Consider the following 23,174-nt stretch of genomic DNA (forward strand, 5'->3'; position numbering starts at 1 on the left):
CAGGGCCCGCAACAGACCAGCACAAGGGGGATGCAGTTAGTGGCAGTTTATCCTAGTGATCCAGCAGGTCACAGTTCAGCACCGCAGCAGCAGTCCAAGGTGGTTCCTGGTGAGTCCCTCCAGCAGCATCCTGTCTCCATTTCTTCAAGTATGTTTCTTGTGCACCCCTTACATGGGTAAAATCCCCTGTACATATACTCAGTTTTGCAAAGCACTCACAAAGAGAGGGAGAAGAGGTTCAGGCCAATTACAACTGGTTCTAGGAGTGGCCCCTCTCTCCTCCAGCTCAGGCTCGCTCCAGGCATCAGTTGGGGGTAAACAAGCCCTTTGTGTGAGGCCAGGGTGCAGCCTTTACAAATGCAGGTGTGCCCCACCTCCCCTTCTCTCAGCCCAGGAAGACCATTCAAAATGCAGATGCACCTCTGTGACACCTCCACCCTCCCTGTGTACAGGCTGTCTGAAAAGTATGCACAAGCCCAGTTGTCACTCTGCCCAAGACATGGATTGAAGTTATGCTGCAAAACATGAGAGCTATAAGCACAGAAAAATGCTCACTTTCTAGAAGTGGCATTTCTATAATGGTAATAAAAAAATCCACCTACACCAGTAAGCAGCATTTCTCACTGCCATTACAACAATACCAAACACGCCTACACTACCCCTCATAAATCAGACAATAACCCCAGACATAAGGCACAGCATTTCCAATGCAATCCTATGAGCAAGGCAGCACTCACAGCAGTGAGAAACCAAATAGGCACTACCAGGACAGGCCACACAACCAGGCACATGTCCTGCCTTCTACATACATAGGACCCCACCCATAGGGTTAGCTGGGGCCTTAGGGGTGACTTACATGTAGTAAAAGGGGAGTTCTGGGCCTGGCAAGTAAATTTAGATGCCAGGTCCCCGTGGCAATAAACTGCACACGCAGGCCCTGAGCTAGCAGGCCTGAGACAGGTTTGAAAGGCTACTTCTGTGGGTGGCACAAGCAGCACTGCAGGCCCACTAAAAGCATTTAAATTACAGACCCTGGGTATAGGGATACCACTGTACAAGGGACTTACACCTAACTGGCACATTTACCTGTAAGCCAATCATACCAATTTTAGTAGGGAGAGCACCTGCACTTTAGCACTGATCAGCAGTGAAAAAGTGCTCAGAGTCCTAGAGCCAACAGCAAAGGTCAGAAAAAATAGAAGGAAGGAGGCAAAAAGCTTGGGGATGACACTGCAAAAAGGGTCAGGTCCAACAGATGGCATGTGTGTGAATTTGTCTACGTGGATAGGAGTTTGTGGAGTATGTATGGTGCATGTGACCATAGCCACCTTTGCTCACATTTCCTATGTGACAAAGTCAAACAGTACCCAAGATGAAGATATAGAAAAACCCAAAAAGCTAATATGCACTGGAGGACCCATCAGATACTCCAGGGATCTTTATAGTGAACCGCACTGAAGAGTGTTTAGGAGAGAAGACAATGGGTCACTTTGAAGTCAGGAAAGTTACTCCTGCCCTTTTCTTCTCTGGGAGAGCTTCCCCCTACTAATTAACAGTTTGTTGAGTGGGACAGCCATGATATCTTTAGTACCTTTGTTTTAGGTTAATCCTATGAGGAGACTCCATCTCCACCTAACCTCCCTGCTTACACTCATGGCAAAGATCATGCCTTGACCAGTCTGCCTGGAAATCATAAAAGTGCAAAACCTTCTAAAATTTGCCACAGAAACAAAGTGCTGGAATATGCAAAGTCTGTCTGCAACTTGGGTATTCAGATGGGACAGAAACTTTCAGTCACTGTGCCTCTGTCTCTTGACCAGAAGCCTGGGCCCCTCACCAGTGGTGACTGGGAGAATCCTTGAAGTGACGGAATTGGGGTAATGAACGCCAACTCCGCTTTCCAGGTTGAGGCCAATCACCTGGTGAAACTTGACAATTCTCCAGGGAGAAGCTGCCTGGACCCTACTTGAATGACAGACCTTGGAAGCTGCTTGGGAGGGTTGCTGGCTGTACTCTTATATGAAAAGAGGCTGCTGTGAAGACATGGGGTTGAGAAGGAGCCCAGTTAGACCATTGACCAGTACCGCTGGGAGATTGGGAAGACCCTGGACCTCTGTGGCATGAGTGAGGCTTGGAGTCCCGGTCATGGCATTAGTATAGGCACCTAAATCAGAAGATGTGAGAAGGAACTCAGAGAGCAGATTCTAACGAAATATGATCTACAGCACCTAAGCTGAAGGAAGCCAACCATGGTCACATTTGAAAGCCCAAGGAAGACTTACAAGCACCGTGAAGAAGATTGTACCTGTATAAGGGCATCACTGCTGAGACCTGGGATTGGCACCCAGCTCGTTTGGGTAGTGGGTTGTGACTAGGTCCAAGGAAGAGCCTTAACTGCAATACCATGAGCACCTCATCCATAGCTTCCCTGGTACTAGTGATGCCGCTACCGACATGTTCAGAGCTCATGATCGGAAATGTCAGTTGGGTTGGGTAGAGACGACAACCTCTCCAATCTGTGGGCTGTGCTGCATACACAACACTGGCAGGTGCACCTTGCTCTAACAAAGCCATACAGACTTTGGTCATGCAGAAAGGGTCTGTGACATTGAGCCCAGAGAGGTGGGCTGAGAAAAGGAGGAAAATATTGGGACTAGCATGTAAAGAGAAATAAGCTAGAGTAGCTACCTGTAGTTCCCCAGGGATTCCATAACACCAGGGCGATGGGCCAATTCCTTTTTAATGCCAAAAACTGTCCAGTGAATATTGAGGGTGTTGTTCCCATACCTCTCAAAGTTGCCCTCTGTGAGTTATAGCAGTTTTATTAGTTGTATGAGTAGCCATAAAGCACTCTCCTTTTTTATAAAGCAATGTAGTGGCTGAATAGTGATTTGCTAAATACTGTTTGAAGCTTTTTGAGTGTTCTAATCCTGCACAACATCCATGAGTAAGCCCTGGGAGTCATGCTCTAAAGTTGTGTACTTGGTCAGTTTTGGACCCAATAGTGTGGTTTAATTTCTGTGAGGTCTGTTTTTAAAAGACTCTTATTCACATAAACGAACTTTAGACTGACTGCCTTATGACTCCTGAAAAGCTCTCACACCGCAAATGCAAGAAAAACAGGTCCGTAATATCTTCCTGATGGATGCTATTCCATCACAGAAATGTTCTACATGGCACACGGTACTTTCAGTAGCAGTATTTGTCTGGGGCAATAGCCTGAGTTACGTATTTGTACTTTACAACAACTCAGTTTGCTTAATGGCCTTTATTTCTCCTAACACACTATTTGTGAAGGACATTATCTGTGCCTGGCTCACTGTTTCCGCTGGAAACAATGTCCGAAGCTACAAAAAGCTGCAGAATATGACCTCATGAAGGGGTACTGATAAATCTTGAAAGCTGCAAAGTATTGCATGATTTATAGATGTTGATATTAGATCTGTCTTTTATCTATTTTTTGTGGGTTTTGTTTGCTCAGTATAAAAAGAGACGGACTCTTAAAGCTACTCTCAGACCATAATCAGCAAAATTAAGCATTTGTTTTCACAATCCTGGCAGTAATAGCAATTAACCCCTCCGATTTTTTGCCCTGAAGACAGCGAAGTGGAAGGTTAACCTTTCAAGAAAGAGAACACTTATCGACCAGCTCTAAAATTATCTAGCAGTTCTTCTTAGACACAATCAATTTATTTTTCGGATATGCTAAACTGGTAATGGAAATTTCGTCGATGGCTGCACTGATGCACAAATGCACAAATATGCAAAGCACACCAATCCGTAATCGGTCTTAGTCCACTAATCTTATTTCTCAAATTTACATGGATCAGTCACCAATGCAAAGTGGAATAGAACCTGTTTTGCTGGAGGATGAGGTACACAGTGCAAATGGGTGTTTAAATCCCAAGGTAAGCCTGGTCTAACTTTAAAGCACACCATTGCAACGTTTGAAGAGAAATTAGGACCATGCTTTTTTTCCAATTGAAATTGAGTTGGCAGTGCAGTGATTCTTTTAATTGCCTCTGTGGCGACTGTGCTCCTTATAAATGACAATACCATCATGTCCTGTTTAGTCATTTGGCCAGATACTACTACCCGCCCTTCTGCTGAACAAGAGGGACTCTTGTGTCACTCACTCTTTAAGTTGCACTTCGATTTTATTCAAAATTATTAGTGAGAGGATATGGATGGCCACCACCCCCACTCTGAAAAAGGTTTTAGCTTCACTGATCTCCCCACCCCACTAAATTAACCTCTTACATGTAATTGAAAACATGTAAACTAAATGTGACGCATTTTGACCTTTCTGGCCCCACAGGCCCCCTTACCTGTGTAAACCATGCTACCGAGTTCTCCTAAGCCTTACCTGTTTTTGTGTGCAAACATTGAGGTGGAAGGCTGTCCACCACAAGTAATAATGTCACTATTCTTGTTAGGTCCAGCAAAGTTTCAATAATTTAAACCTAAGCTTATCCTCTCATGGCTATGGTACAGAGCAGACAGGCTTAAACCCCCCTGCCCAAACCCCCCCTTCCCTGTGCTGAGCCATTTTTTGGCTATTTGGGGTAGTTCGCACTTAGGACTTCATAACCTTTTGTCCACGTAAGCTATTGACACCAAATGTGCGTCCTTTTTTTCCAACAGCCTAGGGATTCTAAAGGTACCCAGAGTTTGTGGGTTCCTCTGGAGGAGGCCAAGAAATTAGTCAAAATACAGCGAAAATGATGTTGTTTAAAAGATAAATGGGGGAAAAAGGGCTGCCGAAGAAGGCTTGTGTTTTTTTACCTGAAAATGGCATCAACAAAGGGTTTACGGTGCTAAAATCACCATCTTCCCAGCTTTCAGGAACAGGCAGACTTGAATCAGAAAACCACATTTTTCAACACAATGTTGGCATTTTACTGGGACATACCCCATTTTTACTATTTTTTGTGCTTTCAGCCTCCTTCCAGTTAGTGACAGGAATGGGTGTGAAACCAATGCTGTATCCCGGAAAGCTAAAAGTTTCTGAAAAGTAGACAAAATTCTGAATTCAGCAACGGATCACTTGTGTAGATCCTACAGAAAATAACAGCTGAAATAAAAAAATATCTATTGATTGAGCTGAAAAAAACAGCCATATTTCTCCACGTTTTACTCTGTAACTTTTTCCTGCGATGTCAGATGTTTCAAAGCAATGTACCATTACGTCTGCTGGACTCTTCTGGTTGCGGGGATATATAGGGCTTGTAGGTGCATCAAGATCGCTAGGTACCCAGAGCCAATAAATGAGCTGCACCGTGCAGTGGGTTTTCATTCTATACCGGGTACACAACAATTAATTGGCCGAAATATAAAAAGTGAAAAATAGGTATCAAGAAAACCTTTGTATTTCCAAAATGGGCATACGATAAGGTGTTGAGAAGCAGTGGTTATTTGCACATCCCTGCATTCCGGGGTGCCCATACTAGCATATGAATTACAGGCCATTTCTGAAATAGATGTCTTTTTTACACACTGTCTTAAATTTGGAAGGAAAAGATGTAGAGAAAGACAAGGGGCAATAACACTTGTTTTGCTATGCTGTATTCCCCCAATTCTCCCGATAAAAATGGTACCTCACTTGCGTGGGTAGGGCTAATGCTCACGACAGGAAACGCAACATGGACACATTAAATTTTTACATTGAAATCTGACCTGTTTTTTACAAAGTGCCTATCTGTAGATTTTGGCCTCTAGCTCAGCCGGCACCTTGGTAAACCTACCAAACCTGCCCATTTTTAAAAACTAGACACCTAAGGGAATCCAAGATGGGGTCTCAAGTGGGGCTCTCGCCAGGTTCTCTTACCCAGATTCCTTTGCAAACTTCAAAATTTGGCCAAAAAACACACTCTTTTCTCTCATTTCGGTGACAGAAAGTTCTGGAATTTGAGAGAAGCCGCAAATTTCCTTCCACCCAGCGTTCCCCCAAGTCTCCCAATAAAAATGGTACCTCACTTGTGTGAGTAGGCCTAATTCCTGCGACAGGAATAGATCACACAACGGTCAATGTTGGTCCTTCCATGAGGGCAACCGTTGACCCTGGGGTGATCTATTCCTGACGCAGGCACTAGGTATAGGCACTCAAGTGGGGTAGTGTTTTTATCAGGACAGGTGGGGAAACAGTGGGTGGTAGGAATATTGTGTATCCCAGCATATTCCTGTAGTTTGTGTGACAGAAATGCAAGAAAAAATAGAGTTTTTATTCAACATTTCAGCTTTGCAGGGTATTCTAGGTAAGAAAACTTTGGGGAATCCACAGAACTCACGCCTCTGTGGACTCCCCCCCCCCCCCAGATGTCTAGTTTCCAGAAATGTCTGGGTTTAGTATGTTTCCCTATATGGCTGCTGATCCCAAGAACAAAAAAACAGGTGCCTGTCTTACAAAACCAGTTTGTTATGTGATAGATAATGTTGATGTCTCCACAATACGATTTGGGCAGGGGAATTTGGGGATGAACTAAATTGGGGAGCTCCCAAGCGAGTACTCTCTGTGCTTGCTGCTGCTTGCACCTGATCTCTGCTATTGTCCCGTTGCACAGACTGTACAGCAAGACTGTCCTCATCACCTCCCTCATAATTACTGGAAGAGGAGTTATCGAATGGGACTCCTCCAACTGAAAAATCACTCCCAGAGTCTGCGCCATTGTCCTATCCCTCAGATACTGTATCAGTATCTGCTCTCAGTCTCTGATCCCATGTCAGAGATGTCCTCTATAACCTGAGTAAGGGCTTGAGCAGCAGTCATCCAACGAGATGCCATCTCTGCTACTGGCTAAACTGTTGCTCTAAAACACTAGCCTACGTAGACAGTCACAAAATTGCTGGTGTGTGTATGTTTGTGTGTGTGATACGTGCAACAGTGGAGGTCACCTTACCTTCGCTTTTTCCCCTCAATCAGCACATTCTTTCGAGACACTCAAAAAACACCTTGTCACATACCAATCGTCACAATCTTTAGCACCTCTAGCGCCCAGTCCAACAATCATTATTGGCGCTCCCAAGCCCATGACCTCCTCCTCGGATTCCCTCACTACCACCCAGCAAAAGTGCCCTTCATGTCTCCATAGACATCCCCCCACATACATTTCATTTGTCTTATAGCCCAGGTAATGATTGACTTTACTAATGTACTCAGCTATTTACATAAAATACAGATTTGCTCTTTGCAGTAGGCATATAAACCTTCTGCGCTACTTTATGGCATCAAAACTGCCACTAGACAAAAGTTTGATCCTTTTGTAGTAGAAACATAATCACAAGACTTACTTGACTTTTTTATTGCTGCCTAAAAGCTACAGTTGAAATGCGTCAGTTAAAGTATGTGCATTGCTTTGAAGATGCAAGCTGCAACTGCAAGACAACTGGTGGCAAATATATATCTATATATAGATCACTTGTATGTGTGGGTCCGGTTTTCCTGGGGGACGATCGCAGCCCCAGGGGAAACCTCACATGATCTATATATATATCTATATAGATATATATTTATATAGATATAGATATATATATCTATATATATATATATAGATATATATATCTATATATATCTATCTATCTATGTTGATAGATATATATATGTGGATCGATATATCTATCTACGTGGAAATATATATATATATGTTTTTTAGTAGTTGTGTGGTTTCCTTGGGGGCCATAATGGCCAGTGCAGTGCTGCGATCGAGGGCCAGGAAACCTGTTCAGGAAGGCCGATTGGGGCCGTTTTCCCTATTGGAGCAGATGTGGCCGTAAGGCTGCTTCCTCCTCAGATGATGATAACAAAACAGTGACATCAACGGACATCACAAAGGGGCAGGTGGGGGGGCAGAGGGAGACACAGAAGATCTTCTGTGTCTCCTAGGGTGTTTTTTAAAAACAAAATCTGCACCAGAGGATTTTTAACCCCCCTCCCTGTTGTCGGCCACAGGTCGTGACCCGCACCAGGGAGGTAGTGTGGGCGTCGGCCAGTGGCCGAAGCCTGCACTGTAAGGGTTAACTTAAGATGTGGAAAGCATTTAGAAGTAACAAAATAGTTAAAAACATAAATCTCATTCCAGTTTATGAAAGTAGATGATAAATTTATGAACAAAATGACTTCAAAACGACAAAAATCCAATAAGGGGAAATACATTTCAAAAGTATTAAATAAAAAAGCACTAAAAAGTGTTAAGCACCAATCATGGTCATCTGGTTACGCTTGACCTGAACTAAGGTGCGATTTAAGACTGACTGTGATGAAGCGAGGGCGGATACAGAAACCAGGTTGGTACTACTCTAAAGTTTTACCTTCTGACTTAGTCTCAGAAATGGAGGTCAAGATACTTAGCAGGGTAATGCAGCAGGTTCCGCCGAGATGGGGTCCATGAGTCTGCAGAGACGTTGGACAAGATCCAAGTGAAGCCTTTTACTTTTGGCAAGGAAGCTCTGGGCTTGATAAATTCAAAGTTTGCTCCCAAGGAAGGTCCGTCCCCAGCCAGATACTTTTGACGCCTTTGCCTGGTGACGATTTCTAAGTTCTGACTTTTTTAGGTGCTTGGATTCTTTCAGTGGAGTAGTCCTCTCCGTGACGTCCCACTAAAATAGATTTGCTTCTGACGAAAAGCTCTTAGCGTGAGCAACTCAGATATTTGGCCCATTTGCAACGTACCTCAGACGGATTGACTTGGCAGCTTTGTCCCAGTCCCCTAGAGTTCTTTATGGTTTGAATCTTTCTATTAGAAAAAAGAAAGTAGTATGCCAGCATATCAAGCTTCTGTCACATGCTTAAGTCAAGCATTTTCAACAATTTTAAGAAATGTGCAACCCTCCTCCTCTCCCGCTCCTGCCACCTTGGGAGCCTCGAGTCTCAGAAAAGGAGAAAGTATCTGTGCTACCTAGGTTTCACTGTGGTGGGCACCATTTACTGGATTTATTTCCACAAGCCTCAGTAGCCTCAGATACCTGGGGCACGTAAGTTCCCCAAATTCCTGAGACAATAGGGTGATACATGGTTTCCATAGTTTCCCGAATGTGTCTCCTGGTTGTGTAAGTACCAAAGAAAGTTTCTCCATGCCCAGGATGTGCCAGAGCCTGTGAAGCCAGGCTAAATGAGTGGGTATCGTGGCTGTGCCACAGTGTGTTAAGATTACTTGATGCACAACTCCCAAGGCTAGTCCAGTTCACCAACCCTGCAGGATTTCGAAAGGAAGCCTCCCCCAACTACAAAAAGATGGCCAATGGATTGACATCTGCTATCTGGTTCAGCCCAGGCATAAAATCTGGGTTGTCTAGGGTGGGTTTCAGGTGTGAGAGGAAGGTGGTGAGGTCTGCCACCGTTTCCACCTCATCCCACACCTCAAGCAATGGCTTAATGACCAGGAGAAGCACAGTCCCCAAGATCGTTGTGGCTTAGGAAGGAAGGGTACTATCCACATATGTATTCCGGCGATTGCGGTGTCCAGGAAGAGCCACGGTTTTTCCGACTCCTCATGCGACCATTCAACCAGAGTTGCATGGCTTTAAAATAGAATTTTAGGTTTGGGACTCCCATTCCGCCTTCCTTTAAGGGTCTGTAGGCCTGTTGGTAGTGCATATGCGGGCGCTTGTCCACCCACATGAATCAGGGAAAACGCCTGCTGCAGGGCATTGATCACGCCTGATGGTGGGCCCAGTGGTAGGTTTGAAACAGGAATACAGCCTTGGAAAGAATAGTAATCTTGAAAGCCGCTATTCAGTCATGCCAGGAGAGCAGGACTAAGTGTCAGCGGGGAAGGTCCTGCATTATTTGAGCCGGTAGGGTGTCATAGTTCAGTATAACCATCTCAGTCACTGTTGGGGTCAGTTGAATCCCCAGATATGATATTGCAGTTCTGGTCCATTGAACTGGGAGGTTTCCGGATAGCGTTGCCTCCGTCTGTGGGTAAACTGTGAGATTAGGGGCTTGGGACTTAGTGAAATTTATCCGAAATCCTGCCGCTGCACTAAAGAGCTCTGGCATGCCAGCAAGGATGATCGTGGGTTGTCGAAGGCAAGCAGGACATTGTCCGTATAGAGGCATATGGTGTGATCTTCTCTCCGAAATTGGACACTCGTAATGTTTGAATTGTCCTGCACTCTGGGCAAAAGGCTCCATACTTTGGAGTTCATTAGAGCCAAAAGTTCCTAAGTGACATGTTTTTCAGGATGTTTGGAGGAGTACAGTTTGACACAGCCAAGGCTCCTAGAACCTTAGAAGCAGCACTTGAGGGTAGAAGCCACCAGCAGGGTCTAGGGCAGGTCTAGGGTAGGTCCAGTTGGAACTGGTCAGCTGTCTCTTCAAAAAAAGGGGCTTCTTGCAGCTGTTTGTAGCCATGTAGCTTAATATAAGTTCAGCCGACTGAACCCTGGAGTCCATTTCTTTGTCCTGGGTACAATGGTGGGCAGATTCAGTTATTAGGTTCCCTCGCAGATCTCAGCAGCAGGTGCAGTCCTTCTTCTGTCTTCCACAGGTCCAGTAGTGTTCTGAAGGAGGTACCCAAGGGTGCCACATTTTTACCTGCCACTAGATTGTGGGTGAGGGAGACTCCTTCCCCCTCCCTTGTCCTGGGTGCATGTGGGCATATTCAGCCCTTTCGGTCCCCCCACGGGTCTCAATAGCAGGTGCAGTCCTTATTCTGTTTTCCACAGGTCCAGTAGTGTTCTGAAGAATGTACTCAGGTGTACCACATTTATCCCTGGCAATAGGTTGTGAGTGGGAGAGACTCCAAGCTAGCGGCGGACGCTGCAGATCTTCAGAGGTGGGTCGGGCGGGGAGAGGGACGCGAGAAAAAAACAAAATAAAATAATAAAAGTAAAACTTACCTGTTGCCGTGGCTGCGTTGATCCTTTCCTTTTTGTGTGGTGCACCAGCATAGGCTCCATAGCAATCCTAGCGCTGCTTTCTCACTACAGATAGCATGAAAGCAGTACCAGGATTGGTCTGAGTGGTTCGGACTGCCACTTGGACACAACCCTGGGGCCTGTGCAGTTTCTCTAGCCGACTGTTAAACACAGCTGGGCTGGAGAAATCTAAGTACGCGTGTGTGTTTGGCTGGACTGAGACTGCCGGCCAAACACACATGGGCACTTAGGTGCACTCTCTATTCCACCTCCTCTCGTGGCCTAGCCCTGCCCCGCTCTGAACATGCTGCTGGTTGAGCCATCAGCTGAGAGCTAAAACAATAGTAATGTATAGTTTTATCTTTCCAACTCCTGGCTTATCCAGGGGACGACGCTCCTTCGCCATTGAGAAGGAGCTGCCTCTGCTCCCAGCCCCTCCCTGACCAATATTGAAAAGGTTCCCTGAGTTAACCCTGCCTATGTTTGCAGCAGTTCATGTTTGCTTTACAGTAGACAATCCTACACTGCCCCTTTCTACTTAAATTCAGCATGGCAGAACCCTTCACCCTCTGTGCAGATCCTATGTACCCACCCGTGGTATGATCATGATAATGAGAAGTCCTCTCCTTCTTGGACACTCTAGACCATTTCTGGGGACAGCTCCTTTCCCACTGGAATTGGTGCCTGCTTGATACAAAGAAGGGCCTTACCCAGGTGTCCACTAACATTTGCCTGTGGCAGTGTAAGGCTTCTTTGAAGTTAATCAACTTCCTGGGCCCCACCCAGATGGTCATCTGCTAGAGCAACAGAAACACATCCCTAAAACCAAGGTCCTTATCCTTCCCGGGGAGCAACACACCTTGTCAAGGGAGCCATTCAGCTGCCAGGTAAATTAAATGTCAGGCTGTTAAAAAATGTAGCACTGTAACCCAATGTTTTCAGATGGAACAATTAGTCATGCTACAGTGAATATAGTGTTCAGGACTTTTTCATTGGAAGGACATTTTTAACATTACATTTTACATGTCCTACTTTTAAATAACATGCACCCTGCCTTATGGGCAATAAGGCTTACTTAGGGGTGACATTATTGTTTAAATGGAAAGTTTAGGCCTATCAGAAGGAATTTTGACAGGTCAGATGTTCTGTTTAAAACTGCCCCAGCCAAGCTACAGTGGTAGGCTTGCATTCATGCTCTTGCATTCATGTTTGCACTGTCACTGTAGTAAGTGGCACCATGGGGCATGTGGTCAAACAGTGGTATTTAACTTACAGGCTGTAGATACACTTTGTACTATATACTAGGGATTAATAGGTAAATTACATATGACAAATAAGAGTATACCAATTTGAGGTGTTATTCAGGGTCAGAACACATTTACTGGCCCCTGGACTGCAAGGTCCCAGTGTGTAGAGTCCAAACAGCAGCAATAAAATCTAGCAAAAAAGTGGGGGTAGACCTATCATTTGGGGTGCTCAGCCATGCCTTTTCCTGCCACTCCTTTTATTGAAACCACACAGTTCAAATAAAGTTGTAGAAATGGCTTTTGCAACAGGTAGCTTGTGAGCTACTGAAAGCTCTCTAGCTACCTGTAAGTAGCTCTCCCCTGGAGAGCCCAGTCTACTAAATGAGAAGCTTTTGCTTGGTTGAATTATTACACATTTACCACAATTGAGAGTGTTTATTCTAGTCGAAAATGTGTTTATAGAACTCATAAGCAGATATTTGAAGAAAAATGGCTGATTTTCCAAAATATAGTTTAAGCTGACATTTGTGTGATAAATCATGTGGCATTGGGGAGACTTTTCACAAATATTACTTCCCTGGTACCAAAGGCATTGTAGCTGTGGCTGTTATGTGTTGTCCACGTCCACATGTTAACAACGCCTTAATGCTGGCAGCCGTTCCTGGTGCAGTGAGGTGATTGCTTGTCCTAACCTTGCATATGGTGGCGTCTAATGTAATCTTGTCTGACGTGGACACTATTACAGCACTAACATTATTAGTAACTCGAATTTCATGGAGTATAAGTAGCAGCAAAGGTTGAAGACCCCTGGGCTAGAGTTTTGACCTTTCTACGAGAAAATGGCTTGATTACTGGGCAAAATACTTTTTTTTTTAAATGTGTCTGTAGGAAAGTCGACTTTGTAGGTTAACATTTCTCCTCTCTGAGGTGTGTACACAGCTATGTACTTGTTACGCTTGCCGTATTGTTCTCCGTGCTTTACCATTGCTGAATGTCTGCATTGCTATTGCCCAGGCTGTATGTTTTCTGTGTGTGTGAGAGAGAATATGTACTGCTACTGCCTATGCTGTACCAGTTCTGTGTATGAGGAAGCTTGCATTGCCACTGTGCAAGTTATACCTGGAGCGTGAGTGTTAATTTGGCTTGGTAAAACCTTTGCAGTATTCTATAGGCAAACTACTGGCTTTCTAAATACTAGTTTAAAGCTAGTTCTAGGGTTTGTGTTACTACTCTTCATTATCTGACAGTTTTGTTTTCTTTGAATCTCCACAGCATCTTAGTAAAGATCCTTCATCTGACCCTACCCTTGCATCTGGCGTATAAGCTTCGAGACTGGGGAAGAAAGCTCACGTTTTCCACGAAGGACAGTGGATGCCTACCCGAACCCGGAGCCACACACCATTGAAATGTGCACATGGCTTTTTTTTTTTTTTTAGAACTTTCTAGTCGGGGCGGAACCTGCACCGTCTTTTTGGCTTGGAACCTGTTTGGCGAAGGGGTGGTTGGCTAGCAGAATGAAGCCAATTGGCACGAAAACGAGAGGGTACGAAAAAGGAAAAGAAGAATGTTTTCAACAATATTTTGGAAGCCTATTGAGGAGCCCGCGCAACAACTACCAAATTCAAGCTTTAAGCTCTGTTTATATGAACCAAGCCCAGTTCATAGATTATCACTAGGTTACGAATGCTAGATCTGGACTTGTGGAGGACGGATTGAGTGGAAGTGTTTGCTTTAATTACAGCATACTACTGGCGCATAGTTGATATACTGCTTGTTGGCAAAGTAGAACTCACATTTAGTAAGGTTTTTCGATAGCGATGGTTTAGTATATGCATAATAGCAGTATTACCAACTACTGTTCCAGTCTAAGCCAGTGAAACTCTTGACTCTTCCTGGGCATTCCGTGGTGGGACAAAGATGGGAGTGATTTAATTTTCGGTACGCGCAGGCAGCTGCCATTATCTGTAGGCCTGCATTTTGTTATTTGCAGGTCTTCAAAATACGTGTCCCTTAATGATGTGGCAAGACAAGAGGAATTAAAGACTTGTGGCACAATGTATTGAGGACAGTGAAATTCATGTTATTGCCCTCAGTAATCCTCTGTCTGTGACTGATGAAATCAGTTCAATGCCATGCCTGACAACGCGTACTTCATTTTTTTAATAGTGTTTTTATGAATTTCTTGCTTGTTTTTAAATTTTCGTATTGCACACCTCCAGTATTGCAAATACAGATCTTAATAAATGCCATAGAAAAGGTCGATAAAACCATGAACCTTACTCTAGCCATGGACCGTGCTCTACCCCCAAAGAAAATTAACCAGTTCATAAGAAGAAAGACTTGCTTAAAGATGGGTTAATCTCCAGCTGTCAAACATAATTGTTTTCAAGCACAATTACTACGATGTTCTTGGTACTTTGACATTGCACCGAGGAAATCTTCCTAAAACGATCCATTAAGGTTTTGCCCCCTAATGTGGAACCTTTTATCACGCCCAGACAACGGCAGAGCATGGGCATTTGCTGTGCTTGGTAAACCTTCCGTGCTTATACCTTTGTCACATACCCCAGGCCCACCTCATATATAATCGTTCTTCACGCACTCTGCACTCCCGGCAAAGGCCAGCCATATGCAAATCAATCTTGGGCCAGCTTTAACCGGAACAGTCTAGCCTGAACTGCCAGATCCTCCCCTTAATTGAAATACAAGCTATGCCAGACCGGTTCCAGCCGACTTATCCTCACCAATGAGTTATAATTTGAGTCATTTGAAAAGCGAGAAAGTGGCAACCATCTTGGTATATCCGTTGCACTTAGGGTATCCACTGCGTCAAACAACAAAGTGGTGAAAGGAATATTTGTCCTCTCACGATTGGTTGACTGTTTTTCAGTCCAACATTTTTTATTTCGGTGAACATTCATTTGATGGTTTATGGGTTAAGTGTGGGGGAAATGTTCCTACAGGGAAACCCATGTTATTTGTGATAGGTTTCTTATTTTAGGACCCACCTTATAACCTCATAAATGTTTCAGGAGTCTGCACAAAATTTGGATCACTCATAGAAATCCTACTGAACACTGTCTCCTTGAAGATTGGCAAAGAGTGAGGAGAAGGAGGCAAAACTAAAGAAGCATGACCGTGTTATACAGCCGACGATAGCCAATGTATGATTATGATTAGGTCTGAATTTGCACTTAAAAGGCATCTTGTTTATTTCATAACTGACAGATTAGCATAACATTTTCCAAAAAGTATTCATCTGCTTTGGTTTTGGGCATCATTCAAGGTTCTTTTGTGCACATTACTCTATAAACTAGTATGGCATTCGAAGCCTGAAAGTTGGTACAAAATAGCTCAGAATAGTATAAAGCACCATTAATGTCATCACAGATACAACTCCCTTAGGTGTAGCAAGTATGTGTTGTGTACAACATTGACTTCCATTAGGCAGTTCTAGTTAGGACCAACGTTTTCCCTAGATGAAGTGTTTTTTGTTTTGCTAATAACTTTGGCGCTGTTTGACAAATCTTCTCGTAATTTTCAAAACTAGTACACAGGTTAGTTCAGCTGCTGTTTGGAAAGTTTTGGGTTGATTTGTCAAGCAGGGGCCGAGAAAAAGGGGCGGGGGAAGCCAAAACATTTTTCCCCATTCAGTGTCTATTGGGAATTTGCAAGTTTTAGACACAGCTACAATTCGAACCGCTGAATGGAATTACTCCAAATTTGGCAGAAAGCTAGATCTTGATCTGCAGATTGTGCTTTTTGTGAGGGTAAATCTGTTCAGTAGTTTCGGAGTTTTTAAGAAAAGAAAAATATAGATATAAAAGGATGCAGATCTACCCGCGGATCTGGGTGATAAAGGCCGTGATTGGCTAGCTACAACCTAAGAGAAAAGTTGCTGCCTCCATTTTGCTTCTTGGTTGGCCTGGAAAGGGGAGGAGGCAACCATGAAAGTGAAAAATCACAGAAAGGGTCAAAATAGAGATATCCTGACCCCGTGGGACAAATGGAGGGATCTCTGAGGGACCCCTGATGGACAAAAATTGCTGAAATATTTTTTTGGGGGCGGGAGTCGATCCACAGATTGACAACAGGGCTCAGTGTGGCCCCCATTGTAACTTTGCGAAGGATCGTAGATCCAAGTCAAAATGGAAAAAAATGCACTCACACGCCGAACCCCTGCCACACAAGGCCGAAGGCCACCCCTTTCTCCGTCTTACGTGGCAATGATTGCATTAATGTACGGTAATTATAAATGACTTTACCTTAAAAAAAATCCAAAGAAATTCACTGAAAAAAACCAAGATCACATAGATGTCCTAGTTAGGTTAAAGTTTTACCCACACAATCATAGAAATTCGGCAGTTATAGTTATAAGTATAGTTAAATTATCTGAACAAACTACCACTTGTGCCGTTAAGTAACTTTAGGCCACAAGTTAGTTTTTTAACATAGGGGGACAAGATAGGGATACCCTGACCCCCTAGGCCTGGGACCAAAAACTTTGTTTAAATTTTGCTGTAAATTTGAGGAGGATCCACAAATCCATGACAAAAAAAGCGCGGTCTCTGAGCTTGTTTGAATACAATGCTCCCCAAGTGGTGGGCCAGTGACTGGGGGCAAGACTTGTTTTATTTTGGGGCTGGGGTGCATGGCCTCCCTCCCCAATCCCGTGGGGTGAAAAATGCATTAAACGGGGAAGGGGCTGCATGGCCCGCATACTGGAACCTAAAAATACTCCGGGGACCCCATCCCCAGGAGTGAGTAATTAACTGAAGAGAAGGGGGTGTGCAGCCCCCTCCCGAGCCTAGCCAGGCCCTAGGGAACACATCCTACAGAATTGCAATGTACATGAAAGGAGAGTGGCCCCCTCACTGAGCCTTATGAAGGCCCCAAGGACAACATCCCCAGGGACCATCAGAGTTATTAAAAGGGAGGGGGGCTGCGAGACCCCACTCCCTTTAGGATCCCATCCCTGGGGCCAGCTCAGTGACCGTGTCCCAGGGAGACCCACCCAGGACACAGTTGTCTCCTTGCCCATTTCAGCATGTGTTTGCTCCCACTTGACGAAAGCATTTTAAAATCTCCTGACAGATGGATGGAAACTTGCAATTCAGCTCCCACCCGGCAAGAGATTTAAATATGCTTCCACCGGCTGGGAGCAGACTTCCAGTTTTGGAAACTGAACATATATTGCTCCCGCCCAGAAGGAGCAAGCCTAAATAGCTGTTCCCTTCAGGAAGGAGGTACGATGGCTCCCACACTTTGCGGGGTGCTGGCAGGGACCACAGGGGCCCCCCCATCCGCGGCCCCTAACATGTAGCCAGGTGGGCACCTCCTATAAATAAGAAGGCCCTGGGGAATGGGGTTCCCCAGGGCCTGTAAAGGCTCAGGGAGGAAGGCCGCAGTCACCCTTCCCTCTTCTAATTTAATTTGGCCTCGGGGAGTGGGGCCTCAAGGCCCGATCCCATTTTTTAAATGAATTTGGCCCGAAGGGATGGGGTCCCTGGGGCGTAATGAGGTTTGGGATTGGGGGCCATGTGGCCCCCTCCCCTTTTTTAAATGAATTTGGTCCCAGGGGATATGGTCCTCAGGAACCTGTTAAGGCTCATGGAGGGGTGCCACACCCCACCCCTCCCCTCCATTTAAATTGAATTTGGCCCTGGAGCCTAATCAGGCTCAGGGAGGGGTGGCAGGCCCTGTGGCCAAACCCTGCTGCCCACAGCCAATGACTGTGCAAAATGTGGGGTTGGCTGCCTGCAGGGGGTTGGCTACAAAGGCTGTGTGCAGTGTGGGGTTGCCTGCCTTTGGGTGGGTTGGCCACAGGGCCGGGCGACAACCCAGCGGTCGTGTGCAACTTGGGCTTGGTTGACAGCAGGGCCAGGCCATTGACAGTGCGTGGCAGGGAGTTGGCTTTATGTATGGTAATTATTTTATGTAAAAAAAAAAGACAACCCAGAAATCCACTGGAAAAAAAACCAAAGATTAAATAATGTTATAGTTAGGCGAAATGTTCATAAATAATGTTTTAAACTGAAAAAAAAACCCACCAAAATTCACCAGTTATAGTTATCTCAAGTAGCTATAACTTATACCCTAAAATAAATATAACTCGCACCCTAACCATGCACTGCTATTTACCCCACATATTACTTCAATCATGACGTCTTGCAATGAAATTATTGATGAGAAACCTGTGCATGGCAGGGGCTCAAGTTATAGTTACCTTCAGGCACAAGTAGGTTACTTGAGGTAACTATAACTGGTGAATTTCTGTGTTTTTTTAGTTTAAAAGGTTATGTTGTTACTGAACACTTTAACCTTTGTTTTTCTCAGTGGAAAAAATACACACACACAAACATATATATATGTCTCCAGAACAAGAAAAACCACTGCACTCTGTTTTTGTTTGTTGGTGTGGATTAAACACTGTTCATTTTCAGGCGAAATGGAGTGCAGTGGTTTTTCTTGTTTTGGAATCATAATTTGAGGAGGCTTGGTCTACCTCCTACCACCAGCACCGGCAGCTTGAGTGCACCGCGTCTGATTTATGACCATTTGTTTTAAAATATATATATATACTCCACAGTCCTCTCTCCCCAACAAAAAAGGTTACAGACACTAAGGGAGTTTATAATTCCTTCATTTTATTTTGCATGCCCTGCAGCCTTGATCACGTGTGAAATGAAAGAATTTTAAGCTCTGAAGTGTCGGTAAAGTTTTGGGTTGGGGAGAGAGGACTGTTCAGGAAGTATCGCAGCAATTGCTGACTCCTCTTTTGATACTGACACACCCTTTGTTCAGGTACTCAAAGGTGGCCAGCAACTTGGGGGGATGCTCTCTCTATCTGTGTGTATATATATATATATATATATATATATATATATATATATATATATATATATATATATCCTTAAACTTCCCCAAATGCAGTGAAGTGTGGCACTTGAACTGTAATGCGTATCCCAATTTTATTAGGCAAATCTAAAGTACATCAACGTGTTGCGGCTGTTTGCAACAGCCTTGGTTCCCATGGGTGGTGGCCGAGCACTGCCTCAAATACTGCAGCTTCCCTATTGCTTATCTCGCCATGTACCCCTTTGGGGCCTTTTGTGTTGTGTTCCCTTGGCCCATGCACACAGGTGGAGTACCATTATTATCAGAAGACAGTTGGGAACTCTGGATGGTCTGAAGTGTGAGAATCCCTACGGATTCCAGAGGATTCCCCCACAGAAATGTGAATAAAATTTGTGTTTTTAGTCAAGGTTAGAGGTTTGTAACGCCGCCTGGGTGAGAAACAGCAGTGTGAAGCACATAAGTGATCCCACCTTAGTTTCCCCTGCGTGACATCACCAAGGGCATTATCCAAGCTTATTTTGTACATTGCTCTATAAACGGGTATGACATTAGCGCTATGGAATTAAGCGCAGAATAGTTCAGAATACTATAAAGCTTAATTAATGCTATCATTCATGCAATCCGTATAAACAAAACAAACGTTAGATATGTACAACTTTGAACCTATACCATACACTTCACAGGTTGCTGAGTTAATGTTGACTAGAAACCAGACGTAAAAGGGTATCCTCTACTGTGCATGGTGTTCAATCTGTAAACAACACTTCAAAGAAAACCAAGTTCCTCTAGATACTCAAGCCCTGTTACAGAACTAATGACCTACTATGGACAATCTTTATATATATCAAACCTCTCACAGTTCCCGAACCTATAGTGAGAAATTAAGTGGCTATCAGTAGGAAAGTGGGTACTGTAAACAGCGTTTACGCTTCGGAGACAGTTTACTGTTTATCACACTGTTTGCAGACAGTGAAACTCTCATGAGAAATACACCACAGAGTATTAAAAAGTGTCTGCTAAGAACAATGTACACACTATGCACAACTTGTCTAAAGGGAGACCATTCACTTACAATAAACTAGGTCTCAAGATACTAAAGATCATACTACCTGCAGCATTCATACTATGATGAAAGCATTATCTTCAAAGCGCAAAACAAGCACATGTATAGGTTAGTAACTGGTGCACACAGACTTCTATGTTATGTACAAATTGTCATCCTGAGACAATTCTGTCTAATAACTCAAAGCTGCTTACAATACTTAGTATGTAGAATCTTTGCCCTGTTAGAAACGTTTTCTGCAATACCAATAACTTGTGTGAAACATGCAGGCAATTGCACATAGCATTATTCTTTAATATAAAGATTTATAACTTGTTCAGTCCCGCTACACACCTATAATGCATTAGGAGCATATCTGTTTTGTAAACACCTACATCCATTAGCTGGACACAGGCGGTACAAAAACTAACACACTCATTGTGTGATGTCATCAACAGTGTCATCATTGATGTCACAAATGTCAATTCAATAGTAATATTTTATTTTATTACTATACATAAAGCTAACTCCCATTGCATGTGCAGCAGGTGGTTAGAGAGGACGGTAGGCACCCAAAGTCAGCCACAAGGCCGCACCAAGACCCCCCAAACACACACATAGCCAGACCCAGCGTCCAGCTCCCCACAGAAAGCCAACCCCACACTGCACAAAGCCTGTAGGCCGTGCGTGGTAGTGGATTCGCTGTGGCTTGACCTGCTGCCAGGCCCTGTAGCTAAACCCCCATCAGGCTGCCAACCCTACCTCTCGCACAGCCTTTGGCGTGCTCATCATAAGGGTGGCATTTGGGCCTGTGGGACATCCATCCACTGGGGCCACAACCTATATATTAAGGGAAGCAGGTGTGAAGCCTCCCCTCTTTGACCTTTAGTTGGCACTGGGGACCCCAGGGCTTGTTTCAATAAAAGGGTGAGGGGGGACATCTGCCCCCCCCATCAAGCCTTAAAAGACCTTGGGGCCCCCATCCCCTGCGGCCGAATACAGTTAAACAGGGGAGGGGGGTGTACAGCTCCCCTCCCCAAGCCTTCTTAGGCCTGGGTACCCCATCCTCTAGGCTAAAATCTAAGGGTAGGGGGGCATGCAGCCCCCCACTGCGAGTAGCCTTAATAGTCCCTGAGGAACCTGTCCCCTGGGGCCAAATACAATAAAAAGGGGAGGGGCCATGCAGCCCCCCTTCCCAAGCCTTCTCTGGCCCCCAGATACCCCACCTCTCAGGGCCAAACCCAGTAAAACCTGCATGCCCCCAGCAAGCCTTATTATGGCCAGGGACAACTTTTTTTTTGTTGATATGATGTGATGTTGGATTGTCGGAGGATAAACCAGATTGGAAGAAATTTGTTTTGCATATGGTAAAAAAGAGGAAATGCTCAAAGTTTATTTAAATAATTTAGGCAAGTTTTATTAGGCTACTCCTGTGGAAGTCGAGGCTTACACTTCCCCCACAGGGACCATTTTGATCTTTTTGATTTACTTACCAGGTCCATTGGTGACAGGGTTGGCCCCTTTTGTTGAACGGAATCCCCAGTCGAATAGGACTGGCTTGGGGTAAACCCCATTAGTGAACCCATCAACCAGACCATGTCTGTATAGTGCATTTAATAGTAAGGCCACTGGAATTATACATTTGTTCGGTCGTAGCGTTTTTTTCTCATAATTATAGATTTGCTGCATTTGCCACATTATCCATCATCTGCTGCATAATCTGCAGATTTTACCAAAAACACATTTTTTTCTAGCTCAAATGGTTCAAAAGTTACTAAAAACACTGCAACACATGTTGCCACGCATTGGAAGGCCATTTGCAAAGGTTGACTGGTCACCTTTCTGTTGCTTAATGCTATATTTGGATGTTAAACTGGTAGAACTGGGGTGCAACCATTGACCAGCCAGAATTACCAAGTTTAAAAATGACAAAATAATGAAATAATACTATCACAAAATGTAATACATTAAGCCACATAATGTTCCTTTTCTTGCCTCATAATTTACTCAGCCTTAATTCATAATTTGTCCCTCTCCTGCCATATAATTCCAGTGGACCTGCATATAGTCCTTGATATTCCTTTGCATTTTTGGACTAGTATTTCTTGTTATGTAAACTGAAAAATAAAACTGCAATTATCAGAATGCAAAGAAAATGACTTAATAAGCTACTAAATAAAGACATGGGGCTCCTTGACAGCTTTTTCGGTGGCCTGTAAAAGCCACTTATGTGGAATAAAATACCCCTGCATGTCCATTAAAAAGAATTTTACATGTGGGATCCTACCTGAGTGGTCACATAACTCCTCTGTGACTAAAATTATTTTTATGTACAAAGGGGGTTGGAGGCACATTATGCTGCAGCTAAAGTATTAGTAACCTATGCTGCATGTTGTACACATTAACTTCCATAAGTAGGAGAGATGGTTCAGCAGGTTGAACGCCTGTGGTGGACATCTGTGTTGCCTGGACACCACAAGATCAAATTCCTCAGACTTTTGCACCTATAAAGATATAAAATTATCATGATTTAGAACAGTAATGCTGATAATGTTTTCCATCACGCTTTAAGCTTATTTCTTGGCACTGGAAATCCTCGCTTGCAGTATCGACCTTTGAAAGCTGAAAGGCTGAGTCTACTAGGCCTTGCATCAAATCTGAAACATGCAGGCTTCATGTAAATTCTAACTGCAAGAATAATTTACATAATATAACCAAGACATTTCCCCATTCCCCTATGTTTGATAGATCTTGTCCCAGTCAACTTTCTGAGTGTAACCATGGTTTTACCTCTGGGCTTTCATTTAACAACAAAATGCAATGTAAGATGAAGTCTAAATGTCACTTTAGTTGTGCAGTAGAAACATGATATTTGTGTTCAACATTGGGAATCCTGGCAACCTTAGCACTGGATCCACATGCACAGTTAATATTATTGTGGAAGAAAATAAAAGATAGTATTTCCCCAGAGAGAAACAAAAGCATTGGTAACCTTCATGATAATGACTTGAGACCACATAATCTTTCATCCTTTTTGCACTTCAACCCACCCATTTCAGTCCCTTACGCTTTGCCATGATTAGTAAGAGTTAATACTGAAAGGAAAGGGGGCCCATGCTTAGACAAGATGCAGCCTGGCTGGTCTGTCCAAAAACACACTTTCTAAATCCTGT

At 44.1% G+C, this 23,174-nt stretch overlaps 1 protein-coding gene across 2 annotated transcripts in view; it reads left to right on the top strand.

Moving 5' to 3' along the window:
• The window catches only part of FLT3LG (fms related receptor tyrosine kinase 3 ligand), an 823,185-nt gene extending 808,817 nt beyond the window's left edge, over positions 1 to 14,368 (top strand). For both annotated transcript variants that reach the window (XM_069200831.1, XM_069200833.1), the window contains exon 10: positions 13,374 to 14,368. In XM_069200831.1, coding sequence (XP_069056932.1) covers positions 13,374 to 13,424 — 51 coding nt within the window. In that variant the 3' untranslated portion in view covers positions 13,425 to 14,368. The remainder of the gene's footprint in view (positions 1 to 13,373) is intronic.
• Positions 14,369 to 23,174: the final 8,806 nt, after the last annotated feature.

This window comes from Pleurodeles waltl, chromosome 7 (genome assembly GCF_031143425.1).
Source record: "Pleurodeles waltl isolate 20211129_DDA chromosome 7, aPleWal1.hap1.20221129, whole genome shotgun sequence".
NCBI classification, from domain to species: Eukaryota; Metazoa; Chordata; class Amphibia; order Caudata; family Salamandridae; genus Pleurodeles; species Pleurodeles waltl.